General features: G+C 48.0%; 1 protein-coding gene across 4 annotated transcripts in view; it reads left to right on the forward strand.

Annotated features, from left to right (window-relative positions):
* LRRC28 (leucine rich repeat containing 28) overlaps positions 1-14551 on the forward strand; it is a 70188-nt gene that overhangs the window by 37807 nt on the left and 17830 nt on the right. For all 4 annotated transcript variants that reach the window (XM_053271827.1, XM_053271828.1, XM_053271825.1 and 1 more), the window contains exons 7-9: positions 4590-4692; positions 7718-7893; positions 11295-11454. In XM_053271827.1, the coding sequence (XP_053127802.1) occupies positions 4590-4692; positions 7718-7893; positions 11295-11454 (439 nt within the window). The remainder of the gene's footprint in view (positions 1-4589; positions 4693-7717; positions 7894-11294; positions 11455-14551) is intronic.

Below are 14551 nucleotides of genomic sequence, written 5' to 3' on the forward strand. Positions count from 1 at the left end.
CACACACACACACACACACACACACACACGTTAATAATGTGGCTGCTAACAGCATCTCCAGATATAGACATTTTAGGAATATCCTTATAGTTCCCTTGGCACTTGACAAGTTTGTGCCAATTCTGTTCTGAATAGGACTTGACACGCCTGTGTAGCCATGTTCAGAATTCCTAGACAGGTCATAGGCTGCAGGTGGGCGATAGTTGGGAAGCAGCTTGAAAAAGAGATTGCTACTTTTGACGTGTACACTCCTACCCAAATTGAACGAACAGGGAGTAGCTGTTGGACCTTCCTGATTTCTCCACCATATCCCCAAATAAAAATGAATGTTCTTACATTAAACAAAGTTATTGCGTTGTTTCTGTATTTCCAACAGAAGCAGCAGTGGGACAGAAAGAACTGTATGTATGTGTAGATGCTCTTAAACCACTTTGAAATGGCTTTAAAGACGATTGCCTGCTTTCAGTTCTTCTTCGTGGTCCCTGTCCTTGGTCACACTGATGGGCTCTCGAGCCTGCTCTGGAGCTCCGTCGGGAACCTTCCACAGCAGTTTTCCCTTTGCTACGTTTTGGTGGGATCTCTGCCCCCTTGTCGATGAGGGTCAACGGGGTTCGACCATGATTGTGCCGCCTCAACAACTATTGAGCTGGGGCACTGTGTGTTTTGGGAGGGAAGCACAATTGTCAAGTTGGACTCCTTAGAAGGATTCGAGGCACTTAGACATGGGTTGCACCAGTGATGGTTCAGACCAACAGTCCTTGGTGATGTCCAACAGTGGTTTGAACTTCGGTAGGGCAACTGTGCTGTTGGCATCTGTCTCAGTGAGCCCGGAGACTAGGTCTTCCTCAGGTTTAGCTTGTTGTTTGACCTGTAAACGTAGTGAAGTAGCCATTCGGAGCACCCTTTTTAGTGGACAGATGACCACTAGACCTTAAGTTACAGGTAAGCAACCTGCTGTTCTCCTGTAGAAGTTGAACTCCAAATTCCATCATCCCTGACTATTAGCCATTGTGGTAGGGGATGATGGGAGTTGCAGTACAAAAACGGCTGGAGGGCTGAAGTTGTGCAGCCCGGGTTTAAAGGCCTTGTCAGTCTCTTCCAGTATTTTGCTCTGTGTGTGAAAATGTTTGTGTAAAGTCTATCCATGAATCGAGAAGGTCTGAAAATAGTGGCTTTCCTAACCTCTTCCAAGAGGAGGTCCCATAAGCACTAAAATAAAGTGAGCCGTCAAGTCGGTGTCAACTCCTGGCGACCACAGAGCCCTGTGGTTGTCTTTGGTAGAATACAGGAAGGGTTGGCCATTGCCTTCCTCCCACGCGTATGAGATGATGCCTTTCAGCATCTTCCTATATTGCTGCTGCCCGATAGAGGTGTTTCCCATAGTCCGGGAAACATACCAGCGGGGATTCGAACCAGCACCCTCTGGCTTGCTAGTCAAGTCATTTCCCCACTGCACCATTAGGTGGCTCTCATAAGCACTGCCTGACTCTTAACCAAATGAGACCGTCAGATGGACTCCGTTGGTCACAGGCTGACTGTTCCTGTCCAGACCATGGCTATTTCCTGTCAGCATCACCATTCTCATGTTGGGATTCCGTTTCAGTCTCTTCTCCCTCATCTCTTGAAAAAACGCTAGTCACCTGATCAGCTGGACCACATCCCAAACTACTGTTTAAACATGGGAAGAGTTTAAAAGCACCTTTGGAAAGAAAGTAAAACAGTTTCATTGGCTAATCCGATCTTCAGTGGATAATGTCATTGACTAATCTAATCTTCTAGCATCACGAAAGAGGAAGGGAATCTTCTCTCTTGACTTTCTCCACCCCACATATAATTTTGTCAGCCTCTACCACGTGCCCCCCACTCCACACCATGGTTGCTGTTTTGTTTTTAATGGCCAGGTCCTTTATATAGATGGCTTACATGCCTTGAGTCTTAAGCAAGTAGGCTCAGCACCTTGGAGTGTTCTAAGCAGAAGGGTTTGTTTTGCCCGCCTGCTTTCACAATAGGGTTAAAGAGCATCAGTGCAGATACACAAGACCTTTTGTTCAGCCTTCAGCCATGTGGGATGCATATGCCAGTGCCTTGAGGTTAGAAGGGGAGGAAAAAAGAGCAGCTTGAATTGGGGTTTGTGCAGGACTTGTACCATTTGGTCATTTCTCATGGAAAGACTTTGATCTTTCCCCCTGGAAGGAGGAAGGTGGAAATGTGTTGGGTAAACTGCAGTGCTTAGAAAAGCCACATGAAAACTTGCTTTGTAGCTTCAGATGGGCAGCTTCCTTACGCTGTGGAGCCTGGAAGGAATGTGTTCAGCAGAAAGAGCTTTTAGCAATCTTGTCTGCACGGTTCAGATGCTGAAAAATTAATGGGAGCAGAGGGTGGGGTCAATTGTAGCAGCACCGACTAAGGAACATTTAGAAAACCTGCTGTGGTTTGGCTTGGTGATTCTTCTAGTCTTGATGAGAGGTTCTGGTAAGGAAGCAGCAGCTTCTCATGCAACAAGTACAGTGAGTCTGTACATACGTACGTACACACGTGGATGTGGGCCATTGGAGAGTTTGTATTTGTGAAGTCTTAGTGGAATGGAAATGGAAGGTTCTTCTATAGGACTTGCTGTCCCCAGCAACTTGATTTAAAAGTTTTCTAAGTTGCCCTTCAGCCCAAACTTCCAAGTTGGGCCAAGTATGGTAGGAATACTATATACTGAGTCAGACCATAGGTCCATCTAGCTCAGTATTGTCTACACAGACTGGCAGCGGCTTCTCCAAGGTTGCAGGCAGGAGTCTCTTTCAGCCCTATCTTGGAGATGCTGCCAGGGAGGGAATGTGGAACCTAGATGCTCTTCCCAGAGCGGCTCCATCCCCTAAGCGGAATCTCTTACACTGCTCACACATTAAGTCTCCCATTCATATGTAACCAGAGCAGACCCTGCTTAGCTAGGGGGATGTCATGCTTGCTACCACAAGACCAGCTCTCCTCTTTTAGACCAAAATGCAAAATTAAAAAAAAACACTATTTACAAATACAATTATCATCAAAATTAAAAGTAAAATTATACCAGCATAGAGAATGGAGCAAAAGGAGCAACACAGCTAGAACCAACAGAAATGAAAATCATCTTTGCCTGGTACTGAAAACATGACCGTTTATTTTTATTTATTTATTCATTCAGTTTCTATACCGCCCTTCCAAAAATGGCTCAGGGCAGTTTACATAGAGAAATAACAAATAAATAAGATGGATCCCTGTCCCCAAAGGGCTCACAATCTAAAAGTTGGCTCCAGTCTAATGTCTTGGTGGAGAACACTTCACAAGCCACCACTGGAAAGGACCCATCTCCATTTGCCCCCCACCAGGCCTCTGAAGGCCATGGTACCCGAAGCACGGTCTGCTACGCAGATCTTAAAAAATGGGTCAGTTCATGGCAGGGTAGGAAATCCTTCAGATATTTATTTTGTTTGAAATATTTATACTCCACTCCTCCAGTGCACTACTGCTTGGGGAAGCTTATATAATTAATAAAAGAGATACAATGTAGAACAACAGTTAATAGAATTAAAAAGTAAAAAATAAAACTGCTATGGTTGACCTCTAAAGGTTGACCTCTAGGGTATCTGGTCCCTTGTTTTTTTAATTTTTGTTTTAATTGCGTTTTTAGCCTGGTTTTTTAAACTTTTTAAAACCACAATTAAAATTAAAAAAATTAAAAATAAGGGACCAGATAGCCTCGTCCCGAGCCATATAGGGCTTTATAGGTCAACAACAGCACTTTAAATTGCATCTGGAAACAAACTGGAAGCCAGTGAAGGACTTCCACTGCTGGCGTGATTCTCTTTCTCTTCTAACTGAAGGCAGACATAGACCACTTTCAGCGTTGGTTTGCTAGATCTGCCAAGCTTCATCTAGCATACATCCACTTCAATGCGTGGAACAGCAGTCATATTGACTTGTGCTGTACTCGAGTGTCTATTCTGTGCATATCCTGATAAGACTAGCACACACCTGACTAGGTCAGGGAAACAGCGTGCACTGAAATAACGAGCTTTCTCAAGTTGCCACCTCGCCAGCGGATTCTGAACCAGATCAAATGCCGGTAGGAAGGTGGCAGACTGTGTGGGAATGTCTCCCCAAAGGTTTGATTTCACACTGAAACAGTGTACCCAATAGAAGATCACTTTTGGCCCACTGTCCAGCAGCAAAATTGGTTGTCTTGGAATATGAGGGACTTGGAATGAGAGATTTGGTAGCTTCCTCAACAGGAAAGTTGAAAGAACCTCTTTCCCTCCTCCAACATTTTGTGGACTCTTGGCCAATGTGTCCAGAAAGAAGGAGTGTGTGTGTGTCATGGCTTTAAAGCTAGAAATGGGGAAGGGGATTGATTTGAGGGGTGATGTCCATAAAACGACTCTTTCTTACTACACAGATGTTGTCTGTCCAACCAATAAGAGGTTTTTTTGTCAAACATGGTTGATGCTGCTGTGGGCGTTCATTTACATAGTGCCTACTCAACTTGTGGGTTTCTTTTTAAATTCAGGTATCTGTGCCAGGACTATGATTTACTCCATTTTCTCTTTCTCCCTTAAATCCAGATTTAGGTCGTTCTCGAGAACTGCAGTATGTTTATGTGGATAACAACATTCACCTGAAAGGGCTCCCCTCTTACCTTTATAACAAAGTAATTGGTTGTAGTGGGTAAGTGTATGATTTAAATTGCTACGTCGCCTCTTATCTCCTAATGCTTTCCCACAAATATTGGCTGTCGTCTTCGAGTGGAACTTTTCCTTGGATGATTTTTATTCATCTCAGAACATTACTTTGAAGAGATTACTTTGATTGCCAGCTCCGTACAATTGTGCTAAATCCCCTGCGTTAATTTGCTGAGCATCCAATACTTTTCGGGCTAAGCTCCTGACTGGCTGTCCATTTCTGGATGTCTGAGGACTTTTTAGGTGACAACGTTCACCGTGGAGCAGCTTGGTGTCAAGGGAATAGAAGTCTGACTCAAAATGCAGATTTTATAAATATTTTATGAAAATGCTCTGTCGGTGTGTTTGAGGAGTACCATACTGTGGATTTTTTTCAAGGCCAAGTGCCTCAACGTATCATCAAGTAGACCAACTTTCCTCCTGCCTCTTTTTTGCTGAACTATTTATGCTCTAAGGGACAGTGTGTTGGGTCTTATTTACTTACTTTTCATATTAAGACAGCAATTTGTGGCAAAGCGTGTTCCCTTAGCAAACAGAATAGCATGCTTCTGTTTAATTTGGATTGATTCATATGTTAAAAGGCACCTCTCTCTGTGCTCTAGGCACCCTTGGCAAAACTTGAAAGTCTGCAAATTAAAGAAAATGGCAATCTGCTGGTTAAAAACCCCCTGTAGATCTGAGTTATTTTCTGTGAGGTGGTTATGAAAATAGCTCTGTTGGCACTGTGCACTTTTCTTTATGCTGGACAGAAAGAGAGATTGGGTTAGTTCAAGGTGCACGTTCATCAGGAGCCGCCAGAGAAGTAAATTTCATAGCTGTCTTGTCAGTGTACCTGTGTTAGTGACTGTTAGTTTGGAGCCTTACATTCTCTGCATTGATTACTGTCAGATTACTGTCAGAAGATCTTTAATTGTCTGAGTTCTGAAAATGGCAATGCTGAAACTAGTTTAGCCGTTATCACTTCTTTTACTTTGTCTCTTTGGATTGTGAAGGTAAATGTGCGTCATTCTTGGTTATCGGGAAGCAGTGTCTTTTGAAGACTGTGAATGAATGGTGGTGAAGTGATGCATTTGATGGGAACAGTCTAGAGCAGGGATTCTCAACGTTGGGTTCCTGGATATTATTGGACTTCAACTCCCATAATCCCCAGCCAAAGGTCACTGTAGCTGGGAATTATGGGAGCTTAAGTCCAATAACATCTGGGGACCCAAGGTTGAGAATTCCTGGTCTAGAGCAGGGGCAGGCAACCTTTGGCATTCCAGCCATTGTGGAACTACAACTCCCATCATCTCCAGCCACAATTTATCACCCAGAAGAGAGTGGCTCGCCCAAGGCGGCCTCAAGAAGTTGATGTCTGAGCAGAGAGTTGAGCCCTGCCTTCCATGTCCAGCCAAAACACTTTGTTTTTGAGGGACAGAGAGTGAATGCAGCCTCTGATTGTGAAGTTTGTCCTATATTGCTAATACCAGGCTTTAGAAGATTCATATTTGGGCATATAGTGTTGAATTGCCTGCTCAGATATGGCCCTCCCTAACAAACCATCTGGAGGAGGATTATCTCTTGGATCAGTTTCCTGCTGTACTTGGCCATACTTTTGCTCCCCGTGGCCCTAGAGTCCCATAGCATCCTAGCCTTCTAGATAAGCCATTACTGCTCATAACTAAAGTTTGAAGAGAACCTTGTGGACAACTGTCTGATGTCTGTTGAGGCTAATGGAAAGTTGATAAACTCTAGTTGGGGCTGATAAAAATGGATAAATCCTTGGCATCCTTCTGTGCTGACCCAAAAAGAAGGATCGTCTTTAGAGATCTTGAAGTAGGGTGTGTGTGTGTGTGTGTGTGTGTGTGTGTTGCATGCCAGGCCCCACACAATCTTTTCCCCAGCTTGGCTACTCTTAATTTATTTATTTTATTTTTATTTTTTACATTTATATCCCACTCTTCTTCCGAGGAGCTCAGAGTGGTGTACATGGTTGGTTTTTATCCTCACAACAACCCTGTGAGGTAGATCAGTCTGAGAGATACATGACTGGCCCAGAGTCACCCAGTGAGTTTCGTGGTTGAATGGGGATTCAAACTCGAGCAGTAGGCATAGACATTCCTGATCTTGTTTTTCTTCTTCTTTTCTTTTTGACTGGAACCCAGGAGAGCCTTTCTCTTAAGGCAGGGCTGCACAACTTTAGCCATCCTGCAGGTGTTGGACTAAAACTCTCATCCTACCTGACTACTGGCCACTGTTGCTGGAGGTGATGGGTGTTGTCGTCCAAAAGCAGCTGGAGGGCCGAAGTTGTTTCATCCACATGAAAAAGATACTAATTTTGTAACTGATGCACACCAGGCCACCATTGTGGATCTTTTGGGATGTTTTGTTTGGTTTGTTTGGTTTGTTTGGTTATGGTTTCATTATGGTTCTATATGGTATATTATATAGTTTGCCTTGATGGATTTACACTTGAAGTTTGAGGAGTTATGTGCCTGTGTTTATATGTGTTATTAAACGTTGTATGATTTGATGGATCAATATTGATGGGTTTATGCTATGTTGATCCTGATGTGTGTAGTTTTTGTTGGGCAAAAATGCAGCTTTTTAACATGGTGATTCTCTTTTATTTAGCAGGGGGAGAGTAACTGGCCCTATCCACCCTCAGCACAGCACCCCTCCAGTGACTGTTGCTGGTGTCTGCCATGTTTATTCTTAGATTGTGAGCCCTTTGGGGGCAGTGATCCATCTTTCTTATTTATTCATTCATTCTCAATGTAAACCGCTTTGGAACCTTTCATTGAAAAGCGGTATATAAATATTTGTTGTTGTTGTTCTGACTCTGAATAAAGCAGCTTCCTATATTCCCACGATTGCAAGCCACTGTGGCTGGGGATGATGGGAGTTGTAGTCCAACAATATCTGGGGAGCCAGGTTTGAGAATCCCTGGAGTAAAACCTTGCTTGGGTATTGCTACATAATGTTTAAGAGGAGTAAAAGAGTGCTTTTCCCCCCTCCACATATCTCGCCAGCTGTGGTTCTCCTGTTCAGAAGTCGGAGGTGAAGCTTCTCTCCTTTTCGTCAGGCCAGTTGACTGTTTTCCTCCCAGCCGAGGTGAAGTCGATAGGGACCGAGTCGGATCGTGTGCTGCCGTTACAAGAGATGGCCATGCGGACGCTGTATAATACCTACTGCCAGTTTTTAAAAGGTAGCTGAACTGTGCTCAAGTTGCTGCCATACTGAATGTCCTTTCACAAGTGCCTAAGTCGATGTTCTTCATTGCAAGGCCCAGGAGCCAGCAAGAGTTCTCATTGACCCAAAGTGCCAACTGTTGGTTAGACCTATTTGGCCAAAGCGAAATACTCCCCACAGTCCTCTCAGCACCGCACAGAAGTGACCATTCCCATATCATGCAGTGCTACGTTGGCCCAGCACTGGTGTGGCTCCTTGAGGAGAAAAGGAGCCCTCTTGAGCCCTGGCGCCATCTTGGAAGGTGCACACAGAGTGCTGGGAAGTGTAGTCCTTCATAGCACTCCGTGTGCCCCTTCTACGATGGAGGTAGGGCTCGAGAGGGCTCTGTTTTCTCTTAAAGGGGCCCCTCTGGTTTTGGGGAGAGCTCAGCTCTGTATGGAGGTCAGCATTGTGGGAAATGGCTCTCACCCTGAAGGGTTTTTGTGTTGTTGTTGTTTTGCCAAAGTGGCCCCCTGCCTGGGAAACAGTGAAGATCAGTGGCCTAAATAATTAGGCTCTGTTCAAAAACAACTGTCAGTGGACACAGTCCCTGCCTCTGCTCTCACAGGGTAAAGAGATTGGACACCAGAGGAAGGAAGGGAAGGAGAGACTTAAAATCTGGATGCGAAGGCCATACCATGCGACTTGTTTTAAAAAGTGAGTTGAGGATCAAAGAAAATAAGGAACCCAGAGGCAGATATGAAGATTGACGGGGCTGCAGGACTTTGGCCCTCCAGCTGTCCTTGAACTACAACACCCATTATCCCCAGCCACAGTGGCCGGTAGTTCAGGGATTATGAGAGTTGTAGTCCAGCGTCTGCAGAAGGGTCAAAGTTGTGCAGCTCTAATGTAGGGCATCTGTAAGTTAAGCAGAGAAGCTTATGGCGAGAAGGAGAAGCTTCTTGCCAGGGCCGAAAGACCCAACGTGGCCCTTGAAGGGAAAAGGTCCCTCCCGGCGTCTGCCCGCTAGAAGTTTCCAGAGCTCCAACCCAGCGACCTCCCCCATTACCCTGATCATAGACACCCCAAAGGCCGGCCTGGCGTTGCTCTTTGGAGACTGCAAGCATCCCGGCGCTTTGTCCTTGCACACAATGCAGAGCAGGCAGGAGCCTTTTGACAGTCTGCAGCGGAGAAGCCACTGCCTCTTCATGGGGAGCGGAGAGGCAGAGATAATCGCCTTCTCCCGAGGCAAGAGGCCATGCATCATCCGACAATGCCGCTCCTGCCCGGGCAGCCGGCTGGAGAAGCATGAGGCAGAAGGGGGGCTTGCTGCCTGTCGGCCATTCTCCTGCAACGTGACAGCTGAGCTGCTTTAGTTCTGCCCCAGTTCAAGCTCTTTGTGGAAAAGTGGCCCCTGGCTTGGACTGCGCGGCGCATCACGCTGCCACATGGGGCCTCGGCTCCTGACAGCCGCTTGGATGTTGCCGACTCTCTCTCTCTCTCTCTCTCTGTCTTCGGGAGCGCGTGGCCTGTCCTGTTGGGTAGGGGAAGGGAGACGAGATGAGACTCATCGGGATGAATGCAGGGGGACGGAGCAGTCCATTTGCTGAGAAAACCCTACCCGCTACAAATCGGCATTGCTGCTCCTCTCGTGTGCTTCACTGCTAGGCCCAGGGCCAGCTCCATCAGCCCTAAGTGCTGAGGACTCCCTGGTGAACGGTTCATTGGGCCTGTGCGAAGCAGCTTTGGCTGAAGCTGAATCCTTGACACAGTCCCCCAGCAACATGTGGAGGCCACCATTCTCGCCATGCCGTGCCCAGTGCTGAGGGGCGCCTTTAAGGGAAATGGAGCCCTCTTGAACCCCTGCACCATCTGGGGGGGGGGCATGCAGAGTGCTGGGGGGCGGGTAGCCCTTCCCAGCGCTTTCCCCAGAGAGCTCTTAAGAGAAGGCTCCATCTTGGTTAAAGGGCCTTCCCAGCAGGGAGAAAAGCACAGACTGTGCAGAGGTGAGCCCAATGGGAAATGGCACTCGGATTGACGGCTCTTTGCCAGTGTGGCCCCTGCTTCAAAGATAGTGAAGATCACTATACAAGTCAAGTCTTTATGGCTACAATCACGGACCAGAACAAAAAAATCAGCAAATAAAAATTTAAAAATTAGTTAAAGTACAGTGTAAGATCACTATACTACTCAGTACCTCGTTGAAGCAGTTGTGTTCATGAAGGTCTGCACTGGAACACTGACCCAGAACTGCACGCCATTTTGTAAGGCAGCGTTTCCCAGCCAGTTTTCCATGGCGCTCTGGTCAGTGTGCTGGTCTGATTCGCTCCAAGTCAGCTCCAAAAGCAGAGTTTAAACATCCTGCTTTTGAAGCTGGTTTGCCCCATAATGCACTGGGAAGGACGTGTCCCTGGGAGTGAGTTTAAGCTTCCCACGTTTGGAGCTGGCTCCCTCCGTGATATGCTGAGAGTGACGTGTCCTTCCTGGTGCATTATGGGGTGAATTGGCTCCAGGAGGAACAGCTACAAAGAAGGAAAAATATTATACAAGAATGAAGAGAAGGAAGGAATGTAACACAGAAACTGCAACAGCTGTGTCACCACCCAAAATAATACACATCTGGGGGGGCATGTGACGGTTGGAAGGAATTGGGCCCTAATCTGTGGGACATGACCTTGTGACCAGTACCATCATACGCATGTGATTTTGGATATTTATGGAAAGAGAGTGGAGGCTATGTTGTGCCATGGCGATGTGAAGTCTCCGGGTTCAGGGGAAGTGTGCCGCTGAGTCCCAGTTGCTAGGAAGCAAGAGTGGGAAAGAACTGGGCCTTCATGCACTGCGGCTCGGCTGCCTAGTTGGCCATTGGGGAACGGGACACGGAACTTGATGGGCCTCTGGTTCTTCAAGGTTTCTCCTGTTGCCACTGAGAGCCACCTAGGGCACAGGGTGAGATTTATCACTTCATCTTTGCTGGCATTCCAAGCAGCCCTTGAGATGTGAGGCCAGAAACCTGGTGTCAAAAGGACTTACTGCCGATCCTTCTGCGCTTAAAAAAGTAAAAAAGATTAAAGACTACATTGAATGTGTTCAAGCCTTCGGGATGATCTTGCCAAGTGATCGGAAGCACCACAAGGATGGAATGCCATTCCAAACGCAGTCCAGATGCAAACCAGGAGTCACTTTATGAGGTGGCCCCTTAAGCAGCACCAGCCCCTTGGCCCTCTCCAAGAGGAGCCCCAGCCTTAACGAGCTGTGCTCTTCCCCACACCACGGCCTTGCAGGGCTTCAGTTTCATTCCTGGTTGTGTCCTGCTTGGGTAGATTGCGGACAGGCCTCTAGCATCCCTCTTGGGTGCGATCGCCATGAATGTGTTTTTGCTGGAATCATGACCTCTCTCTTCTCTGCCCCTGAGTGTTTTCTCTCTCTCACCTCTAGACCTGAAGTTCCTGACGCCGATCTCATTACCCAGAAGCCTCTTGGAATTGCTGCTGTGCCCTCTGGGACATTGCCACCGTTGCAGCCAGCCCATGTTTACTATTGTCTACCCAAAGCTCTTTCCCCTGAGAGAGACGCCGATGGCTGGGTTGCATCAGGGGTAATTACAGGGAAAATTGCATTGGGGCTTCAGTGAGGGCTTCAGTGAGAGGGGGAAGTATCTGCGGAGGGCCAGGGGTGTGCTTTCTGCTGTGTGATTATTTGGTTGGTATCTGAGGTCTGCTCTCAAAAAAGGGAGCAGTGATACCTTCTCTTTGTTCCTTTGGCTCATGGCTCTGTGTTGCTTGCTAGTCAGCTATTCCAGGGTTTCTTAACCTTGGGCCTCCAGATGTTGTTGGACTACAACTCCCATCGTCCTCAGCCACAAAGGCCATGTCTGGAGAGGATGGGAGTTGTAGTCCAACAACATCTCGGGGCCCAGGGTTAAGGAATCCTGAGCTATACGACTGGTTCCATGGAGAGGAGAGCTGGTCTGGTGGTAGCAAGCATGACTTGTCCCCATAGCTAAGCAGGGTCTGCCCTGGTTGCATCTGAATGGGAGACTTGATGTGTGAGCACTGCAGGATATTCCCCTCAGGGGATGAAGCCGCTCTCGGAAGAGCAGAAGTTTTCAAGTTCCCTACCTGGCTTCTCCAGGATAGGGCTGAGAGAGATTCCTGCCTGCAACCTTGGAGAATCTGCTGCCAGTCTGTGAAGACAACACTGAGCTAGATAGACCAATGGTCTGACTCAGTATATGGCAGTTTCCTATGTACCTCCCCCCACCCCCAATGATGTCATTTCTGCAGTGGTTTATACCACAGCGTGTCTTTCAGCTTTTGAGGATCACTGGCTGTGAAATAATAGAGACATTTAGGGAATGGGGCCATTGGAAGGTCCCAGGTCCCATCCCTGGCAGGTTTAGACAATACTGGGCCAGACCCCTGAATCTGAAGCCTTGGAGAGCCGCTGCCAGTCAGTGTAGACAGTACTGATCTAGATGAACCAGTGGTCTGACTCAGTAGATGGCCGCTTCCTGTGTTCTCATACGCATTTCTGGGATGGGGCCATAGCTCCGTGGAAGAGCATCTGCTTTGCAAGCAGAAGGCCCCAGCTTCGCTCCCTGGCAGCATCCCCAGGTGGGGCTGGGAGGCACTCGTGCCTGAAGCCTTGGAGCGCTGCTGCCAGTCAGAGTAGACAGTACTGAGCTAGGTTGGCCAACGGTCTGACTTGATAGAAGACAACTTCGTATGCTGCTCTTTGGAAGGCATTCCTTCATGCTTCCCTGTTTGGGAGTATAGGAAGGGAATCAAAACTGGTTCAGTGAAAGGGAGGGGAAACTGCAGATTCCAGACACCTTGTCTGCTAGAAGCAATGGCCAGATTCCCCAGGCTGCTAAAAGACACTGTCCATACGTCTTCAAGTTTTGTTTTCCTTATTGCCATGAGAACTAGATGGCTGCGTATCTTTCTTGAAGCACGTGCTGCTCTTCTCAGACCTTGGCAGAAGCTGCTGGTGCCAGGAAAACCGGTACGGAATATTCTGTAATTATCTGGCTTCTGTTCCCATTTTCTGCCAGAAATTGCCCTCATTGCCGGCAGGTGCTCTTAGGCAAAGAGGAGAAGGTTTTGCGGCAGGTGTGATTCCTGCCCACCACTCTTACCTCAGGAGCGATGATGATGATGATGATGGAGACTCCAGTTGGTAGCCCTGACATTGGCATCCCACAGAGCCCAGCAGCAAATAGCACTGCTTTGTGGCAAGCAGGGGCTTCCTTCCAGGCTCAGGATCCGACAAAGCAGCGGCTCTTTCCATGGCGAGCCCTTCATCCTTGCATGGACAGTGTGCACATTTTTCGTATCACGAGAAAAGAGGAAAGCCGAGAAGCTGGGCCTTCTGCCGCCTGCTTTTTAATCTGGCCAAATCTGGCTTTATTTGCAGAAAGGACAGCATTTGTTGTTCCTGGTGCTGCCCAAGCCCCAAAGCCGGGTCCTCCTCCTCCTCCTCCTCAGGAGGACCCGTTGAAACCATGCTTCGGCTTGGCCTCAGCAAGGTGTCTGTATTGCATCCCCTCAGACCATGCCCTGGGAGTGATGCTGAGTTTGTAGGTGCTCAACTAAGTACTTCCTCCGTCCCAAACGGGTCTGGGCTGCCAGATACAGAGGCAGAAACATAGGAGACTGCCATATACTGAGTCAGACCATTGGTCTGTCTCGCTCAGTATTGTCTTCACAGACTGACAAGCTTCTCCAAGGTTGCAGGCAGGAATCTCTCTCTCAGCCCAATTTGGGAGATGCTGCCAGGGAGGGGACTTGGAACCTAGACGCTCTTCCCAGAGTGGCTCCATCCCCTGAGTGGGGGAATCTCTTCCAGTGCTCACACATCAAGTCTCCCTTTCATATGCAACCAGGGCAGACCCTGCTTAGCTAAGGGGACAAGTCAGGCTTGCTCCCACCAGACCAGCTCTCCTCACCTCCTACGGAGTGGTAGCTTCCTTCTACTGAGACCCCTGGTCTATCTCTCTCAGTCCTGGCTGGTGGCAGCAACAGCAGCAGCTCTCCAGGGTTTCCGGCAGGGTGTCTCTCTCTGCCTTGCCCGGAGATGCCGCCCGAGATTGGACCTGAGACCTTCTGCATGCAGAGCAGGTGTTCTGCCCCCAGCCTAGACAACTACCTTCCCCGCTCGCATCTGAAGATGCTCTTTGGTGCCTGGCCAGAGGAGCCAGTCCTAGTGGGAAGTTCTCCTGCCACAAACTGCACTGGAATAAGTGGAAGTTGCTCAGATCTGCTCTCGCAGTTCTTTTCCATTCCGGTGGGGCTTGTGACAGGAGAACTCCCCTCTCAGTTGGTGCCCATGGTGTGCTCCTTCCAGCCTCCTGATTGGCTGGCTGCTTCTTCCATCAGTGACACCAAGAGCAGTAGAAAGGTCTGCTAATTCAAGTGGACATTGTGATCTTGTGGTTTCTTTGCAGCTGCTATTTCTGTAGTTATTTGCCACAGTAGTGCTCTGACTCCCCACCCCATCTCAGTAAGCAAGAGGGCTTTGTCAACTGAAAACCACATGAGGATCTTGAATCTGGACAGCAGCCAGACGGCTCTGAAAACGCGGTTTGAGAAGAGCACTCTTCGTTTCTTAGAAAGCCTCCTTGGTTGCAACAGCTGATGGTCCGTCCTGCTCAGGCATGCCTGAAGCCTTCTTCAGAAATGGCTGGCAGCAGC

The sequence above is a fragment of the Hemicordylus capensis genome, chromosome 10, assembly GCF_027244095.1.
Source record: "Hemicordylus capensis ecotype Gifberg chromosome 10, rHemCap1.1.pri, whole genome shotgun sequence".
NCBI lineage: Eukaryota > Metazoa > Chordata > Lepidosauria > Squamata > Cordylidae > Hemicordylus > Hemicordylus capensis.